This window comes from Nipponia nippon, unplaced genomic scaffold (assembly GCF_047370975.1).
Source record: "Nipponia nippon isolate SJK-2023a ecotype South Korea unplaced genomic scaffold, ASM4737097v1 scaffold_23, whole genome shotgun sequence".
Lineage (NCBI taxonomy): Eukaryota > Metazoa > Chordata > Aves > Pelecaniformes > Threskiornithidae > Nipponia > Nipponia nippon.
The window spans coordinates 3,440,249-3,456,993 of record NW_028262340.1 but is presented as its reverse complement, the minus strand read 5'-3'; the positions used below and the strand labels follow the sequence as shown (position 1 = coordinate 3,456,993).

The 16,745-nt window shown below is 59.1% G+C and overlaps 4 protein-coding genes and 4 non-coding genes across 17 annotated transcripts; 1 reads left to right on the top strand and 7 right to left on the bottom strand.

Annotated features, from left to right (window-relative positions):
* The first annotated feature begins 58 nt into the window (after positions 1-58).
* Positions 59-7,602, top strand: TAF12 (TATA-box binding protein associated factor 12). Of its 3 annotated transcripts, none has more exons than XM_087761063.1 (6): positions 59-187; positions 3,493-3,744; positions 4,927-5,004; positions 5,308-5,422; positions 5,876-5,964; positions 7,129-7,602. In XM_087761063.1, the coding sequence occupies exons 2-6, from the start codon at positions 3,577-3,579 to the stop codon at positions 7,162-7,164; spliced, it is 486 nt and encodes a 161-aa protein (XP_087617189.1). In that variant the 5' UTR covers positions 59-187; positions 3,493-3,576; the 3' UTR covers positions 7,165-7,602. The 3 variants fall into 3 exon arrangements, with proteins under 3 accessions (XP_087617189.1, XP_087617191.1, XP_087617190.1); XM_087761064.1 differs by lacking the exon at positions 59-187 and adding an exon at positions 2,208-2,917; XM_087761065.1 differs by lacking the exon at positions 4,927-5,004.
* A 1,230-nt stretch (positions 7,603-8,832) lies between these two features.
* On the bottom strand, positions 8,833-10,161 carry LOC104017813 (ras-related protein Rab-39B). The gene is made up of 2 exons (XM_087760980.1): positions 9,947-10,161; positions 8,833-9,265 (listed from the first exon to the last, which is right to left on the bottom strand). The coding sequence occupies exons 1-2, from the start codon at positions 10,159-10,161 to the stop codon at positions 8,833-8,835; spliced, it is 648 nt and encodes a 215-aa protein (XP_087617106.1).
* A 552-nt stretch (positions 10,162-10,713) lies between these two features.
* LOC104017921 (ras-related protein Rab-42-like) lies at positions 10,714-12,146 on the bottom strand. The gene is made up of 2 exons (XM_009470998.2): positions 11,881-12,146; positions 10,714-11,128 (listed from the first exon to the last, which is right to left on the bottom strand). The coding sequence occupies exons 1-2, from the start codon at positions 12,123-12,125 to the stop codon at positions 10,714-10,716; spliced, it is 660 nt and encodes a 219-aa protein (XP_009469273.2). The 5' UTR covers positions 12,126-12,146.
* A 1,038-nt stretch (positions 12,147-13,184) lies between these two features.
* On the bottom strand, positions 13,185-15,945 carry LOC148055361 (uncharacterized). Of its 8 annotated transcripts, none has more exons than XM_087760882.1 (6): positions 15,690-15,945; positions 15,187-15,272; positions 14,950-15,077; positions 14,479-14,537; positions 13,991-14,104; positions 13,185-13,540 (listed from the first exon to the last, which is right to left on the bottom strand). In XM_087760882.1, the coding sequence occupies exons 1-5, from the start codon at positions 15,773-15,775 to the stop codon at positions 14,050-14,052; spliced, it is 414 nt and encodes a 137-aa protein (XP_087617008.1). In that variant the 5' UTR covers positions 15,776-15,945; the 3' UTR covers positions 13,185-13,540; positions 13,991-14,049. The 8 variants fall into 8 exon arrangements, 5 of the variants coding, with proteins under 5 accessions (XP_087617008.1, XP_087617009.1, XP_087617011.1 ...); XM_087760883.1 differs by having other exon boundaries at positions 15,187-15,251; positions 15,690-15,944; XM_087760885.1 differs by having other exon boundaries at positions 15,187-15,248; positions 15,690-15,944.
* On the bottom strand, positions 13,676-13,746 carry LOC148055365 (small nucleolar RNA SNORD99). Its single transcript, XR_015705565.1, has one exon. It is a non-coding gene; the product is annotated as a small nucleolar RNA SNORD99 (small nucleolar RNA).
* LOC148055364 (small nucleolar RNA SNORA61) lies at positions 14,307-14,441 on the bottom strand. The gene has a single exon (XR_015705567.1). It is a non-coding gene; the product is annotated as a small nucleolar RNA SNORA61 (small nucleolar RNA).
* LOC148055363 (small nucleolar RNA SNORA44) lies at positions 14,657-14,787 on the bottom strand. Its single transcript, XR_015705566.1, has one exon. It is a non-coding gene; the product is annotated as a small nucleolar RNA SNORA44 (small nucleolar RNA).
* On the bottom strand, positions 15,459-15,602 carry LOC148055362 (small nucleolar RNA SNORA16B/SNORA16A family). The gene has a single exon (XR_015705574.1). It is a non-coding gene; the product is annotated as a small nucleolar RNA SNORA16B/SNORA16A family (small nucleolar RNA).
* Positions 15,946-16,745: the final 800 nt, after the last annotated feature.

The window sequence follows — 16,745 nt, the reverse complement described above, 5'->3', positions numbered from 1 at the left end:
GCCTTGCCCTCGCCGAGGGCGCGCCTTTGGCGGGCGCGGCGGTGCGCGTGCGCGGGCGGGCTCCTTTCCGATTGGCGGCGCTGCGGGAGCGTTTCCGGGTGGCGCCCCCGGAAGGGCTCGGGCTGCGCGGCGGAGGAGGGAGCGCAGCCGGCGGCGGTGCCTCGGTCCGGCCGCGGGTCATGGGGAGGTACGGGACGGCGGGGGGGCTTTCCCCCGGTGGCGGGAGGCTCCGGCTGGTTTACACTGGCTTTTGCAGCCTAAAATAGGGAGGGAGCCCGGGGGTGGGCGCGGCAGCCCGTGCTCCGCCGCTCCCCGGGCCTGGCGGCGGGAGGGCCGGGCCTGCAGCCGGTGGTCAAACCCCCGCCCGTCTGGCGGTCGTGGGGGGGGTCCCAGGGCCTTAGGGGCGATCCCCGCAGCCCTGACAGGCGGGGCCCGGCCCGGTGTGGGGCGGTGTCGGCTCCGGGCGGCTGTCGGTGACCTTGGCCCTTCCCGGCGGCGTCGGCCGCGGCTCCCCGGCAGCCGGCGGAAACTCTTTGCACGGGGAGCTGTCCTTCGTCCCGTCATGGCGTTCCCCGGGGGCAGTCGTGGGGCTGGTGACCTCTTTAAGCTGGTGGCTGGGGAGATGCTGGAAGAAAACCCGTCTGAGCGGCGGATGTGGAGCCCTGCCCTCCCCAGATGCCGCTGTCGGTGCTTTAGGGGTAACAGGCGAAGGCTGGAGGCTCTGTGTCGAGCAGGAGGGAGGTTTGAGTTACCCTTCAGCATCTAACAAATGTATTTAGGGAGAAAAAAAAGGACTTTCTTAATCATTCCCTTTTAGCTAGTGCGCCTAATGGGTAAGTGCTTGTAACAGATGCTTCCTCAGGTGGTCCTCCAGCAGCGTGAGGGGGGACTGTGTCTCACATTTATAACTAAAGCAAAACCCAAGAACTTTCCCAGTTTTCTCTATTAATAAAGAGACACCCAGACGGGACGGTCCTTTGCAAAACTATTTAAATATTTGGTGAAAATCATTATGTGGAAGTGGGAACCCCCTGAACACTCCAGGGAATGCGCCGAAGGCTTCTTTGGCGTTAACACAGACTTTAATTACAGCTGTAACCCTGTGCTGTCAGCGCTAATGAGTTACAGCAGGTCGGCGGTGCTAACTGTGGCCACCAGACCTATTCCTGCCGCGGAGGGAAGCTGCTGTTGCAGAAGTCCGGGCTCATCTGCACGTTGCTGCTGATGACAGATACCAAGATACTTTGTCTTCTGACAGGAAAATGAAATTTGGCCAAATTTCTGCTCCTGCTTCAGGGTCCTGGGAGATGCCTTGGCCTCTGCAGCAGCGTCTGCTCACGCTTGTGCAATATCTTCCAATAGATAAACCCTCTCACACTGTAGTAAGGAGAACGTGTGCTCTCTTGTGTGAAACTGTTTCCTCTCGTAATCTTACGATAGAATGGGTGATATGAAAAATATCTGGTGTTCCTGTAGGAATGAGAGTTATATGGAAGAGAGGAGGAAGCCAGAGTAGGTTAACGCTGACTGCTGAGGTACTGGGAAGGCTTTGGAAAATGGCCTCTCCGTTCGCTGGCCCCACAGCGGTTGCTGATGTAATTAAAGATCTAGACACTCAGATAGCTGTAAGTAAAGTGTCGGGGCTGGCATGCGGGATTTGTTCTGGGAATCTGCGCATTCCGTTAGTTTTGTGTTTGGTGATCTTAATGGCACGCAAAGGGTGCGATAAGATCTGCAAATAAATGAACAAAATGACTTTATGCTAATAAAGTGCATTCTGCCCAAGGATCTCGGCGCTTTCTACCCTGCATGGTGGGTAAGAATTCCTGCTTTGTGGATTTGTAAACTGAGGCATGGGGATGAGCGGCCTGAGATCAGCCTAAGCTAAAACCAAGACTAGCACACTGAAGTCCCTCCTGATCTTGTGCTGAGCTCCTCGTCCAGAAACGCCATCTGAGGGGCTTTAGGGTGTGGATGTAATGGTTTTCCATTGTTAATTAGTTAAAATTGAGCTAGGAATTTGCTGAGGGTGCTACAGAAATGTGTCTTGGATATAAATTCTCCTAAAAAGGCTCCGTGTCTGTAGGTGCGGCAGTGCATGAGTGTGCCTTGGAATGAAGCACTAAAGCAGCCGTTTCTCAGTACTCCTGTGTGACTTCTGGTTTGTGTTTTGGTATGAATTAATCCAAACTAACAAAGCTTGCCCTGATGAGGGGAAAACGTCTGTTTGTAGCTCAGGTAGCAGATGCTCTGTTCATCACTTTGTATGCGAACATGCTGTAAAGCTGTTTAAACAAATTCCCTTTTTCTCTCGTAAGTAAGTTCACCCTGAAATGCATGGGCTTTTCAGAAAAGGCGTCCACTTTCAGCGGCTGCTTCTCACCCATCTCTGGGTCCAACCGCTGCTGCAGCCGCTGTGCTGTGCGAGGGGCTTTTGCATCAAACTCTTCATTAAATGCTTGTTTCGCATGACAGGCCTGTCGCCGCTGCCCACACCTCTTGTCGGGGTGGAAGGCCCAGGGTTTGGACGAGTTTCCTTTCACGGAGCAGTGGGGACAGAGCAGAGCTTCACTGAGCCTGGATTTCAGAGCGTTCCAGCAATGAAATATAGTAGTTGCCAGTCAGTCTGTGTGTTAGCTCAGCGGCCAATACCTGAATAACTTCAGGCACCGAAGGGTGAACCTGGAAGATCCAAGTAACCACTTAAGCCACCGCAACCCACTTCTGGTTCACCGTTAACAGCTCAGTAAACCTGACTTCGTTTACTGTGGCTGTCAGTTGCCTGGTGTGGGAAGAACAAATCGAAGGTGTGGGTCTGCGCGTGTGTTTCTCTGTCGCCTCTGAGCACCCAGACTTGTGCTCTCAGAAGCAAAAATGAACCCTACGTTGTCAAGCCCGCATCGAGGGATTGCTGCAGGTCAGGCTCAAAGCGTGGTGTTGCCGAAAATGAGATCTCCACTCTGTGGCAGCCACCCAAGGGAGCCTGAACCCTGTCTTCTTCTCAGGCCCACGGAGTGTGGAGATAAACACTCAAAACTCTGCGCCTGCCGTTCCCCTGCATTGCTGCCACAGGAGCAAGCTGTGTCCGTTAGTTAAATCTTCTTTGCATGGTGTCTTCCTCGAAGCTGTTTGTGGTCCAAGTGAAATGTGTTCAGAAAGGCCCTGACCGGAGGGCGAGGGGTGGGCGCGCGGGTGGGATTCAGCCCAAGGAACGAGCAGGCGGGTCAGTGCCGCTGCGGAGCTGCCGCCTCTTGGCAGTGCGCTGCGTGCAGCTGCTGTGCTTTTCGTGGCAAACTTCATATTCCATATACCAGGGAATGTTTTCTCTTCTTCTAATCATTGTTCCTCCCTTCCTGCTGTGTCCAGAGAGACCCGATCTTCTGTAACCTCTGGGCCCCATCAGGACACTGCAGTTTACTCTGGACAAAGACGTGATCTCCCTGTTGAAGTCCTTCTCTGTTTGCTAACTGTGGCTTTCGTTTCCTTTTCCAGTTGATTGGCTTGGGTCCCCACAACCCCAAGAAGAAGCAGGACTTAGATAAGCTTTATGATCTAAAAGCTAAAGCCCAACAGATTATGAACCAGTTTGGCCCTTCTACCTTGATCAACCTCTCCAACTTCTCCTCGATAAAGCCAGAACCAGCCAGCACTCCCCCGCAGAGCTCCATGGCCAACAGCACCACCGTGGCAAAGATGCCGGGGACGCCCAGCGGAGGTGGACGGCTCAGTCCTGAAAGCAACCAGGTAATTTCATCCCCAACTTCAGGACAACGGGGGAGATGCTCAGACCTGCCTGTGGCTTAATTCCTCTCCTTCCTTAAACTACCAGCAAAAACTTAATGCCTATTAAAGTATCAGTTACTGAGGTAGCAAACATTTTCATGTATTTCTTCCCTCCCAGGCACTTTCAGGCTAGATGGGGTATGGACGCTGTAGATGTAGAGGTTTTTTTCAGTCTCAGGAAAATGTATATTGGGGGTGTGATTGGGAAATTCTTTTAAAATGTGGTTTAGATGGGAGAAATAAAAGTGCAGGTTTGTAGCCTCTGTCTTACTGGGGTGGTGTGAGAGGCAGCATCGCTGCCAGGAGCTGCTGACTTGCGTGTTTGCTTGTTGTGGTGTGGAGTCTTTGGCGGGCATAAAATATGCTGCTGCCCAGCAAGTGCTCCAGGAGCGCACCCCAAACCTCTGTGGGCTTCACTGGTGCTGTGACCTCTCTGGGAAGCGTACTTGTCCCCTGGCATACACACATGCATGGCAGTTCCACCCGTGGTGGAAGGGAACCAGGGAGGGCCAGAGTTTCCCACGTGTGTCTGCTTCATCTGACCAGGCTGACAGATCAGTGGTGATAACTGTCATCCAGATCCTATAAGACTGCTGTTGTTGTCCTGCTGTTGTTCAGCAGCTGTAAAATTTTTGTTTCCTGCCATGTTTGGGCTGAGAGGGTGCTGCCTTCTGCCCTAGAATAACCCAGCACTCGCATATCTCTCAGTTTTCCATTTGAAACACTACAGCTGATAAGTGCTAGAGCCATGGAAATACTTCCTTTGTGCCCTGAGCACAAATTTAGTCACTGATAACGTTGCTTGCACTTGCTGTCTGCCTCTTAAGACTTCTGGTTTTGCCTTTGTCCCCTCTTGCCAGCAGCCTTGCTTCAGCCAGTGGCATTTTAGTGCCAGTTTAGTGCAGGAGACTTATTTATCCTGGCCTGCTGCATTCCACTTTCTGTTCAGAGCAACCACTGGTGCTTGAAAATGTCTCCTTAACACCTGATATTTCTTATCTCTGCCATTCCTGAACTGATAAGCTGTGTCAACACCTGTGACTTGGGCCTCGGGGGTAGAGGGGGAGGCTACGGCTGTGCTGTGTGAGCAGCTGCTCTGCTAAAGTAGGGCAGTAAATCATTCCTCTTCTCCCACACGCTCAGGTTTTAACCAAGAAGAAATTGCAGGACCTGGTGCGTGAGGTGGATCCGAACGAGCAGCTGGATGAAGATGTGGAGGAAGTAGGTACCAACCCATGGCAGGGGCTGCAGGAAGAGCTAATCTGGGATTTTTCACGGACCGGTGGCCCTTTGTCCAAGGCAGGGAGGGTTGGTTCACATAACACTGCTGTATTCTCATGTTTGCGGCAGCCTTCAGCTCATCCCTGTCTGTTTCTGCATCCCGGCGTCCAGAAGGGTTTTAAAACAGCAATCACAGCAAACGCCTTTGAAATACTAGCTTCTGCGAGTTCATTTTCATGCTTTCTGCATTATTTCAGCTGCTCAGTACCGATAAGACTGGTTGTTGTCCTTGTTCTGCCACAGATGCTGTTGCAGATCGCCGATGATTTCATAGAGAGCGTGGTAACGGCTGCCTGCCAGCTTGCACGGCATCGCAAGTCAAACACCCTGGAAGTGAAAGACGTCCAGTTACATCTTGGTGAGTGATTTTTTTTTTTTATTTTTTTTTTCTCCTCAGGTGAGAGCTGGGCGCACGCCCTGCAGTCAGGGCACGGCCACGGTCTTGGGGTGGAAACCCGTGAATAGCTACAGATTCATTGCTACTTAGTAATGCCTTAATAATCAGGGGATGAACGGGGTGTCTGCCCCTAACCATCCCCTCTCCAAATTTTGCAGTTGTGCAGTTTGTAGCTGTCCATCAGCCTGTGTTGGAAGGTCCCTAGCACAAGGATTGCGTCTTTACCATGTTTAATGCTGTGCAGCCCTCCGCTGCTCTGCTTTTGTGAAGCTTTTATAGCTGGTGTGCGGATCACCGGCACGTCTCTAGCACCGGCTCCAGGCGGGCGTGCTGCCGGTATGTTTGGGATGACGAGGCCACTCTTGGCGGTGGGCGCTTGGGGTAGAGTGTGCTGACCTGCACTCTCTCTTCCAGAACGTCAGTGGAACATGTGGATCCCGGGCTTTGGTTCTGAAGAAATCAGGCCCTACAAAAAAGCCTGCACTACAGAAGCTCACAAACAGGTAAGGACCCCTCAGGAATGCCGAGAATCGCATGGTAGAAGCCTGATACAGGGAGGGTGGTCTTGGACTCCTGGCACGACCTGACTTTGTAGCTTCTTCCAAGTAGTTTGGACTTGAAATAACTTCCGGAGTCTCCTCGCCTGTTTGTGCAGAGAGGATTGGAGTTGCTCTGGCTCCTCTGCAGCGGTGCAATGCTGGCTGTGCCCTAAGAGCGGCAGCAGCACTCGCTGTCTGGAGGGCAACCCAGCTTGGAAGGGATAAAAACCAGCTGAGAGCTGCAGACAGTAACCTGTCAGCTGCCCCCTTGCAGATCGTGTGCTCCCTCTTTGCGCAGAAAGGACTGAAAAGACACTGCTAACTCCTTTGGTCCAGTAGAAAATCCATACCCAGGCACGGGGGGTTACATGCTGGCGTAGCCCCTCGAAGCGCGGTCTGGGTGTTCCAGGTGAACCGCAGGGCTCCCTGGCAGGCTGCGGCTCGAGTTCCTGGGGCTGTTTTACGTCTGCAGCCCAGTGCTGCGCTCGGGCGTGCTGTGAGCAGCGTACGGCACGTCCCGTGTCTGTGCACGGGTTGGGCCGCTGGGCCGCTGGCCACCGTAAGAATTTAAACAGCTGCAAAAAGCCTGAAGGCCTGGGGAGGTGTAGCAGAGAGCACGCTGCTGCCCTGGGGCTTCAGCAGTAGGTTGGAGCTGAGCAGCTCTGGGTTTTTCCCCCTCTTAATTTTGCTTTAACTGAATGGGGCCAGCGCTTTTTAAGCGTACGGTCAGAGGCGGGGAAGGAGCTGCCCTGCAGGAGCCGTCGGAGTTTGTGGATGATTCCGCACCTCCCCTCCTGAAGCTCCCGCAGCAACTGCGGGCAGAGAGAGGAGGCCTCGGGGTGGGGTTTGGCCCCGTGCGCTGTTTCATCCCCTTGCCCCTCACTACTGTCAGCGCTTTACTTGCCAGCCCCGGGTGTCGAGGAGAGGAGCACAGACGCTTTCTTTTCCTCTGGCTCCAGCTTGGGACCACATCAAGATTCAAATGGACTCGAAAGACCTGTGTGGAAACAAGTCAGGCAGAGTCCTGAGAGAACCCGAGATACCTTGTTCCTGCACAGCCACGGGTTGTTTTGCAGTCACCTTGTCTGAGACGCTCGCCTTCCCGTGTTTTTCTCTTTCTTGTTACAGAGAATGGCACTGATTCGCAAAACCACCAAGAAATAACCCCTGGGAAGAGCCGGGAGAAGACGCCAGTGCATTTTGGGATATCTGCCTCTCCACTGAAGCCTACACGATGCCATCCATGGGATATTTTTTTTAATGCTTTACAGAGAAGCATATATTTTTTATTAATGGTGCAGCAATACCTTGACTTTATGAGGAGATCTGCCAAAAACATTCTACGCCCCCTTCCTCATTGGCCCTAAGAGTGCAACGTATCTCAAAACGAAGACTTTTATTTGTGACTTGAAAGTGGTTTATCGTATAAGTGGTTATCCGAGGGACAGAGCATTTGATCTTGCGTGGGACAGTATTAGAAGCATCTGTAGAGGTTTTTGTTTCCTCCTTCCTGCCCCTACCTGCTCCAGTACTTTGTAATGTCAGTGTTTATATAAATACTTGCGTTTGTTTTACATGAATAAAGAAATTATTAATCTAAAACCACGGCACAGTCTTGTGCTCTTCAGACAGCACGCAGAGGGACCGCTGGTGAAACGGGCGGCCTCCGCGCTGCCTGGTTTCTGCGTGTGGTGCTGTTCTGGTAAGAGATCTCCTGCCCTGGGGTTTGCAGTGAGGGGAAGGATTTGGCCGGGCTCTGCCGTGCTGACAGGGCTCGGCGGGCACTCCCCCTCTTTACGTCCAGCCCAGAGCGAGTCGTTTGCCCGTTGCTTGGCTGTTTGGACCGTTAGGAGTGGGGTACAGTGGCTGAGGACGGGAAATCGAGGTGATCCTGGTTCTCTCCTTGCCCGGGACATAAAGAAAGGCCACGTCCCCCTGCCTGTTCCTGCCTGCTCTGCTCGGTCTTCATCAGGGAAGCCGCAGGCGCTGTTTGCTGTGGTGGAGGAGCCGGCAGCTCTGCAAACTCCCCTGCCTGACGGGGAGGCTCCTGCACACCCGCGGGCAGGAGCGGGGCCCGTCCTCCCTGCCCAGCTCGCTGCGGGGGCCCTCGGGCTGCTGGTACCTGCAGGGGAAACCGCCTTTGCTGCAGTAATTCAGAAACCGGTACGGGCTCTCGCCTCCTCTCACGTAGGGGCCGGCTGAGGAGCGCGGGGAGCGCGATAAATGCCCGCAGCCTCCCAGGCGAGGCCGGTCTGATGGGTGCTCGGGGCGCAGGGAAGCTGTTCTCACACCCCAGCCGTGCTCGGCTGCTGCCGGGGGGACGTGGAGTGGTTCAGCGGCTGCTACAGCTCGGGGTACCCGGGAGGAGCTGCTGCTGTTCCAACCAGGCCGCTTTGCCCTCCGGAGCGTGGCGGAGGCCAGCTCTGAGTGAACGGGCCGGGTAGTGAAAGGGGTTTTGGATCAGCCCTGGTCTGACGTGGGACCAGGGCTGGGGGAGCGGCGGCTCTGCTCTGCGGGATGGGGGCAGCCTGGTAGAAAGGGGGTTGGGGAGAGAATGGAGGAACGGGGGTGACACTCGCCTCTGCAGAGCACTGCCCCATCCTGGTCCTGCCTGGGGACTTCGCCCTCCCCATGGGCAGCTCGGCACTGGCCGCTTCCCCTTCCCCAGGAAGAGACGGGCAGCCAGAGGTGAGCAGGGGGTGTTTAATGCGCCCTTGCAGTCGCTCGTGGCTCCTGCCTGCACCCCTGCTCTGCCTCACCTCCTCTGCACCGCGGTGGGCAGAGCCCGGCGTGTCCCAGGCCCGCCGGGGCAGGCTGCCAGCGTCCCCAGCTCTAGCACGAGCATCTTTTCTGCTTCTCTTCCTTCTCTGGTGCCCGAGCCTTGAGCGGCGCCGGCAGTGGGACGCTGCTCTTCACGCCATCCCACGCCTCGGTGGCAGCCAGCCGCCCCGTTTGCAGTGCCTGGTAGATGGCCAGCGTCAGCATCTGGAAAGCCTGGACCACGTTGCTGGCGTCCTTGGCCGAGGTCTCGATGTACTGCACTCCCAGCGAGGCCGCCAGCTTCTCCGCCTCCTTCCTGCCCACCCGCCGCTGCCCCGCCAGGTCGCTCTTGTGCCCCACCAGCAAGAAGACGATGCGGAATGGCTGGACCGTGTCCACCACCTCCCGGTGCCACTGCCGGACGCTCTCGAAGGACGCGCGGTTGGTGAGGTCGAAGAGCAGCATCCCCCCAGCCGAGTTGCGGTAGTAGGAGCGAGTCACGGACCTGGGACGCCAAGAGAACCGGGGTGAGCAGCCCCCGGGGCTCCCCGTGCTGCCATGGGCAGCGTCTCCCCTGCCTGCAGAGCAGCCCCAGCCGTGTCCTGCCCCCTGCAACCGGCACGTTGCTCCCAAGCTGCAGTAAGAGCATGAAGAATCGGCCCTTTTGCTGTATCAAAGTGGTCCAGGCAGCTCTGTCCCTGCACGGCCACCAGAGCTCATCTGTCCCCTGCAGCCACATCCCCCGAGCTCCCCCGTCCCCAGCAGCCAGCCCGGCCAGCGGCAGGCAGCCCCGGCAGGGAGCTGTGAAGGCTCCTGGCAGCTGAGCTGAAGAAGCCACTTTGCCCAGTGGGCTCCCAGCCTCTTCCCCCAGGCCTCTGCAGCTGCTGGGGCAGGGGGGTGCTTGGGGGCTCCGTACCCCCTTGGGAGCTGGAGCCAGGGCCTGCAAGGCAACCCCAAGGGCTCCTTTCCCTGGGGAACGCCCTTGGCTTTGGCTCATCCGGGCCCCTGCAGCCTGCCCGGCGCTGGGCACCGCGCTTCCATGGGGCTCCCCGCAGCCAGGGGACTGGTGGGGACCCAGCCGTATCGAGGACCTCCCTTGGGGCTGGGATCACAGCATCCCACCAGCACCCCAAGCCCACGGGGGACACCTCACTCCCAGGACCTCCCCAGCTCCATCCGGACCCACCTGAACCGCTCCTGCCCGGCCGTATCCCAGAACTGCAGCTTCACCCGCAGCCCCGGCTCCAGCTCCACAAACTGGACGTAGAAATCCACCCCCACCGTCTGGTTGACGGCGTCCAGGAAGACGCCCTCGGTGTAGCGTCGCAGGAGCGAGGACTTCCCCACCGTCGAGTCCCCCAGCATGATCACCCGGAACTGGTACTGCCACCGCGGCTCCATCGGCACCTCCGCCGTCTGCCGGGACCCGCCACCCCCGCGCCGGGCGCATGTAGAGGCAGGCAGGCAGGCAGCTCCCGGCGCCTTTGCTCCTCCACCCAAGAGGCGTTCCCACCTCGCCATGGCTGCTGGGTGGCCCCTTTGCTCCCTTTATCTTGGCTCCATCCAGCTGGAAGCGCTCCCGGGATGCCTGGTCCCATTTCCCCCGGGGTGGCCCTGGGACACGAGGCCCGGCAAGCGACAGGGCCACGTGCAGATGTGGACAACCCCCCCAGTAACTCCCCCAAAGCAGAGCATCCCCCATGTCACAGGTTGAGCACGCCGGCGTGTCCCTGCCAGGGGTCCGGCGCTCGGCGCAGCCTTTATTTAGTGCAGAAAAGCCTCAAGTTTATTAAAAACCCTCCTGCAGGGGAGCAGTATTTTTTCAGAGCCCCCAGATTAAGGCTTGAAGTGAACCCGAGCCAGGGTGGGGACGCAGCCCCGCGCATCGCCCAAGGGCAGGGGGCTGCAGGGCGGAGAAACGTCCCCGTGGGTGGGGGGTCCCGTGTCCCCCCATCAGCACTGGCAGCGCTCCCGGGGCTCCCCCCGCGCCGGGGGCCCGCGGCGGCTCTGGCTGGGGATGAGCCTGACGCCGCCGCAGCCCCGGTGAGGGGTGAGGGCCCCCTGTCCCAGTGCCCGCTGGATGCCCCCCGCCAGCGTCTGGAAGGCCAGCTCCACGTTGAGGTTGCTGCGGGCCGAGGTCTCCACGAAGGCCATGCCCAGGGTGGCGGCCAGGTGCCTGGCCTCCTCCGCCGACACGGCTCGCTCGGCCGCCAGGTCGCACTTGTGTCCCACCAGGACGAAGGCGGGGGGCCGGTCCCCAGCGGCTTCGCGGTACCACTCGGGGACGTGCTCGAAGGACGCCCGGTTGGTGAGGTCGAACACCAGCAGCACGCCCGCCGCGCTCCGGTAGAAGGACCTGGTGATGGACCTGGGCACAACGGGGGGGTTCGGGGGGCACCCCAGCACCCGCCAGACCCTGCAGCCACTTCCCCGGGAGGGATTTTTGGGTCCCAGCTGGGACCTCAGGAGCAGGAAGGGGAGACCCCGCCTGGACCATCTGCACCCCAATTTTCTGTTTGACATCTCCCCCCCCCCGCCCAAGACTGGGGGGCTCCAGAGGAGACCTGCGGGGTTTTGCAGGGGCTCGGGGGTCCCTTCATCCCCCCTGCAGCCCGGGGTGCAGCGGGGATGGGGCAGCAGCCAGGGGTGGGTGCTGATGGGGCTGAGCTCTGGGCAGAAATGGGGCACCCCCAGACCAACCCTGGGGCCCCCAAAAGGCTCCCAGGGATGGGGGCAGCGCCAGACCCCTCGCTCCAGCCGTGGCACCGGGCTCTTCAGCCCGTCGCACCCCATTCGAGCCTTTTTCACGCTCCCAGGAGCTCCTGGCTGATGCAATCAGGAGGGAAATCCCCCAGCCCCAGCCCACCCGCGCCCCAGGACCCGCACCCCAGGACCAGCCCTGCCCCCTTGGCTGCCCCCCAAAACCAGCTCTGGCTTTGCTGCAAGCTCAGCACAAGGTTGCAACGGCCCCTAAAGCGTCACCGTCCCAGCGAGCCATCACTGCCTGTCCCCGCACGCCCGGCCGGGGACTTTACACCCACCCCGGGGTGGGGGGGCCGAGTCAGCTGGGTGCTGGGGTCCCGCATGGGGGCTGTGTCCCCATCCCCATCCCCCCCTCACCTGAACCTCTCCTGGCCGGCCGTGTCCCAGAGCTGCAGCTTGGCCTTGCCGGCGTTGGGCAGCGGGATGGTGCGGCTGTAAAACTCCACGCCGACGGTGGGGCAGGGGGCGGCCGCCCCCTCGCCCGGAGCCTCGGCGAAGCAGCGCAGCAGTGACGACTTCCCCACGGCCGCGTCCCCCAGCACGATGACGCGGAACTGGTAGTGTCCATCGGGGTCCTGGGGGGGCTCCGTCGCTGTCCTCATGCCGGCGGCTGCGCCCGGCGAGGCCAGATCCTGACCCGGGCGGGCTTTGCTGTGCTGGCGGGGCCGGGGCCAGGTCCCCACCCTTGTTCCCACCCCGCAGCCACCCAGGCGGACAAACAAACCGTCCCGGGAAGGAGGGAGAAGCTGCCAGCTCCCTCCTCGTCCTCCCGTCCCCGGAACGCTGTGTTTGGTGTTGTCACATGCCAGCTCTGTCCTGCTGTGTGGTTTTGGTGACGGTGACGGGGAGAGCCGGGCTCTGGGTGCCACAGAGGGGCTGGTGCCCCCAAGGAAGCCAAAATCTTGGGAGAGCTGGGAGGGACGAGCTCCGTGGGGAAGGGACTCTCCAGTCCCCACGGGGAGAGGGGTCAGAGGCACCGACCCCGCGTCCCCTGGACAAAGGTGCGCTCCGCAAACAGCCGGGTCACCCCCAGCGGCGCGGGGACTTTGCCATGGCCCAGCCCTCCCTCCGACGGGGAACACAGGCTGGCCCCAACAGCCCCGCGGCTGCTTCCAGCCCCAATTTGTTCTCCAGGTGAGAAAACGGGTGACTCGAGTCACCAGGGCTGCAGCAGGGGATGCTGGCTGTTGCAAGATGCTGCCTTTCCCTGGGCAGGAGCCACTCCAGGCACCTCCGCGGCTTCCCAGTGCTCCAGGGACCCGCTGCCCGGGCGCTGCACCAGCTCCCGTGTCTGGAGGAAGGCAAAGCAGACCAACCCGTGGTCATGGCAGCACTGGTGTGCGAGGGGCTTCCACACCAGCTCCCTCAGGCGGTAGCTCAATGTTCAGGAGCACCAACTTGCACTGAAAAGGTCAGACACGCTCATTTCCAGGAGAAAAAGCGCATCCAAGGGTGCATCCCAGTCACGCAGCGGCTGCCGGGAGATCCAGCCCTGGGACAGCCGCGGGAGAACCACAGGCCCTCACCCTGCGGGATCGGTAACCCCGGGTGGGAGAAGTTGCTCCCATTTCCCGAGTTCAGGCTCCCCCCAGCCCCGGGCGAGGGCAGTCAGGCATCGCCCCAGACCAACGCACCCCAAGGATGAGCACGGGAGGCACAGCAAGAGTTTAAAGTGATTGCATTTATTCACCCTCAAAATATTTTCTAGCCAGAGCCTCCCCCAAGCTCTTCTCCTGGGAAAACTCCACAGAAGGGACTGTTCCTCCATGCCAAGCATTTAAACGGGAGCTTGAGCAGCACCCAGAGCCAAAAAAGTTCCCTCCCGCCGTGGCGCAGGTGAGCAGAGCACAGGAGCGGCCGCTCCCACCCGGGGGAGCTCATGGCTCAGGATGGAGCCGGGATCTGTCAGGCAGAGCTCCCGCTTCTGGAGGAGAGGGCTGGGAAAGGCCAAAGCCTTGCACTGCAGCACCGAAACCCTCAGGGACCGGCTGATCTCAGCTCCACGCTCTACTTAGACCTAAAGAGGGGATAAAAAACAATGCAGCCTGAATGAAGAGCAGTTTGACTCGGGACTGATTCAGATTTCACCTACGTCAGTGAATTCCCCAGCGTTCCCTCTCCCTGCACCGCGCGGTGATGTCGGCTAGCTCACGCCTGGCCTCAGCCCCATATCCGCAGGATTCATCCACCAGTCTCCAAAGAAAGGAGTCATCACGGACCAGGCTGCGCTCGGAGGGCTGCTGTGGTGCGCCCGATCCCCCGGACGCTCTGCCCTGCGGCTAACAGCCTGCCCAATTAAACACCTTACCAACCAGGCCGATCCTTCCCACCTGCAAAGCCCAGACTAAGGACGGGCCACTTCCAGCACAGGCACAGCCAGCTTGAACCCTCCTTTCTCCTCTAGGAGTGGTGAGATCCCGCGCACGCAACACCAGACATCTGGCCGTTACCCACAAGGGACACTCACGTGCTCCGTGTCACAGCCTCCCCACTATTCAGGCCCTAAGGAGGGCAAGCGGGATCCCTTCACCGCGGAGAGGGGCTTGTAAGCTCTCGGCCTTTTCCACTAAGTGAGTAATTCCTGAAAAAAAAGAGCCACAGGTGTATCTGAGGTCACTGGGCCGCTGTACGCTCGGAATCGATGCATCAGATCCAGCCCAGGTGAGCACCAGCCTGCAAATCCTCACGGCACCGCTGCCCTCCATGCCTAGCATTCATCCCTTCTCCTGACCAGGAGCTTTCGCTCCCACCCCAGCCTTCCCGACGGAGCAAGGCCAACACAGACTGTCTTCAAACCGGCCCCTCTCAGAGCGGGACTGCACCAGCAAAGAGGCCGAGACCAGTTTGAATTTTATTTTTCCTCCTTTTTCGACCACAAGATCGGTGTTCAGATCTGATGGGAAAGGGATCTGGAGGGACAGGTTACGGAGCTCTGACAAGGGCGTGCGTTCTCACCTCGGGTCTATCCGGCCGGCGGGCCGTTGGCTGAGTGCGCTCCGAAACATCAAGCGACCCTGGAACACATCGCAAAGACCCCCACAAGTCAGCAGCAGGCTTGCGAGTAGACGTCACTGACGCACCCTGCCCAGAAACGACCCGCGCCTCGCAAGAAAAGCCACCCTAATTCCTAAAAATATATAGGAGGGGCGAGTGACAGCAACAGGCAAAAGAGGCCCAGCAGTCAAAGACCTTCCCGTTGCTCTCGCATGTTGTTGGAGACCTGTAGCTACTGCAGGGAGCCACAGCTCTTGGATAAACATGCAGAGGCACCACTGACCTCGCCTGGCATCGTCTGTTACAGCCTCAGAGCAGCAGATGGAGCGAAAGCAGTGGTCCACTGGCTCTGGATCGGATTTGATTCCCAGTTCTGCCACTAGCCCGGCCCAGTGATGCTGGAGAAAGTAATTCCCCTTATCCCGCCCATACCTGATCTTGACAGAGCAAGAAAAAACGGGATTCTGCAGTTCTTAAAATCCTTGGCTGCAGGGCCTGACCCCAAGCAGGAGCCCTGAGGAGGATCCACAGCGTCGGAACGAGGACCGCGCTGGCAGCATCTGCGAGCAGAGGGCCAGCAAATGCTGCTGCTCCGGCCAAGGGAGGCCGTGACGGCAACCAAACTCCCAGCGTTAGGGGAGACTCCGGAGCCTGAATCGCACATCTCACCTGCCCGACGCTGCCCAGCCACGGCCGTCACCAGCACTGGCACCACCTTCCACGCCAGGGTGCTGCTGGGGAAGAGCAGTCTTGAGCTTCAGGTAGATTAAGACAGAAAACGTATCTTGAAACAGAAAAGCCGCGACACCCACCACCTCCCACCGCTTCGTGCGCCAACGAAGGCCCCAACACCAGGTATTTGGGGGAGCCGCTTCCTCCTAGCGACAGCGGCCCCTGACACGCCCAGCCCCTCGCCTCGGCAGCCCCCCAGGCCGTGCATTTTCTGTATTTTCCCGAAATGTTGCCGGACAGCTACGGAGGGTCAAACTGTGCGGCGACCGTCGAGGAAAACGCCTCGCTTTCGGCTCCTTTTTGACTGCATCTGCCACAGCACCGGGACAGATGCAGCTTCGATAGGGCCGGGCAGGCCGGCAGGGCTCCCCCGCCCAGCAGCCGCCTCTCCCACGGTGGGTTTTTAATTTTTCAAATGCGGAGGCGCGGAGGTCACTCACCCACGGCGGCCCCGGCGCCTTCCCCGCACGCCGGGCCCGGCCCGGAGCAAGGCCTTCCCGCGGCCGCGCTGCCCTTCACAGCCCATCGCAGCGCCCCGAAGCGCCGCCGCCCGGGCGCGGAGACGGCGGGGCGTCGATGTGGCGGCTCCGAGCGGCGGGAGAGCCCCGCGGGAGGGCGGATGGCGGCGGATCGTCCCCGCGCCGCAGCCTCCCCGTCCCCTCCGCAGCCGCCATCGCAGAGAGAGGCGGAACACCGCCCGCCGTGGCCTTTTATAGGGCGGCAGCGCGGGCGCTGATTGGCTGCTGGGGCCGGGCCCTCCCGCAGAGCCTTCTGGGAGTTGTAGTTGGCGCTGCCCACCCCCCCAGGCCGCCATGCCACCCCACTTCCCAAAGGATAAACGATAAATGCAGCAGGGAAGGCAGGGGAAACCCCGGCCCCAAGCAGCAAGACCACCATTTGCAACCCCCCTCCTTGCACCGGCAGCTGAGCCGCGCTCCCCCACCGCACCTAAACAAACCCCCGGTCTCTGTGGCACAAAGACAACTTCTCCCTCCTCCTCCCCATCAGTGGCTGCTCTTCAAAAAGGTGAAGGCAGCAGACACGTTTTTCCTACTCCTTCCTCCCTTTTGGAAGGCAGGGGGGACACCCCACCCCCGGGGAATGGAAGGAAAGTTTCTTGGAAACAAAAGTCTATCACCAAAACAGTACCTCTGTCAGGTTCCTGGCTCGTGATCCATAATCAGTGGAAAGGATTTAAAATGAGAGCACCCTCGCTGGAAGGGACTGCTGAAATTTCTGCAGGTACTGATGCTGAAGCCACAGCCACCACGAGAAATCAGGTTGAAAAGCCTGCTTCCTGCCCCTGAGCCCTGGAGAAAGTGCAAAAAAGGATGAGGGAGAGCAATAGTTAGTTTTTAATCTGTTCTGAGCAAAATTCACAGATGAAAAAATTCACAGGGCTCAGGAATTGCCCTTTCAAGCTGGTAGCCCCACCACAAACATGCCAGATTACCAACAAAATAAGCCTGGCACCCATTTAAAGCAGCAGTCGGTCT

Excerpts from the sequence above, each read along its gene's own strand:
- TAF12 (XM_087761063.1), top strand. The coding sequence starts at position 3,577 with ATGAACCAGTTTGGCCCTTCTACCTTGATCAACCTCTCCAACTTCTCC. Across the intron at positions 5,423-5,875 it reads AGACGTCCAGTTACATCTTG|AACGTCAGTGGAACATGTGG; the intron begins GTGAGTGATTTT and ends TCTCTCTTCCAG. Across the intron at positions 5,965-7,128 it reads CTACAGAAGCTCACAAACAG|AGAATGGCACTGATTCGCAA; the intron begins GTAAGGACCCCT and ends TTCTTGTTACAG.
- LOC104017813 (XM_087760980.1), bottom strand. The coding sequence starts at position 10,161 with ATGGAGCCGCGGTGGCAGTACCAGTTCCGGGTGATCATGCTGGGGGAC. Across the intron at positions 9,266-9,946 it reads GCCGGGCAGGAGCGGTTCAG|GTCCGTGACTCGCTCCTACT; the intron begins GTGGGTCCGGAT and ends TTGGCGTCCCAG.
- LOC104017921 (XM_009470998.2), bottom strand. The coding sequence starts at position 12,125 with ATGAGGACAGCGACGGAGCCCCCCCAGGACCCCGATGGACACTACCAG. Across the intron at positions 11,129-11,880 it reads GCCGGCCAGGAGAGGTTCAG|GTCCATCACCAGGTCCTTCT; the intron begins GTGAGGGGGGGA and ends CGTTGTGCCCAG.
- LOC148055361 (XM_087760882.1), bottom strand. The coding sequence starts at position 15,775 with ATGGGCTGTGAAGGGCAGCGCGGCCGCGGGAAGGCCTTGCTCCGGGCC. Across the intron at positions 15,078-15,186 it reads GGCTGGGCAGCGTCGGGCAG|ATGCTGCCAGCGCGGTCCTC; the intron begins GTGAGATGTGCG and ends CTCTGCTCGCAG. Across the intron at positions 14,538-14,949 it reads TCTTGCTCTGTCAAGATCAG|GGTCGCTTGATGTTTCGGAG; the intron begins GTATGGGCGGGA and ends GATGTGTTCCAG.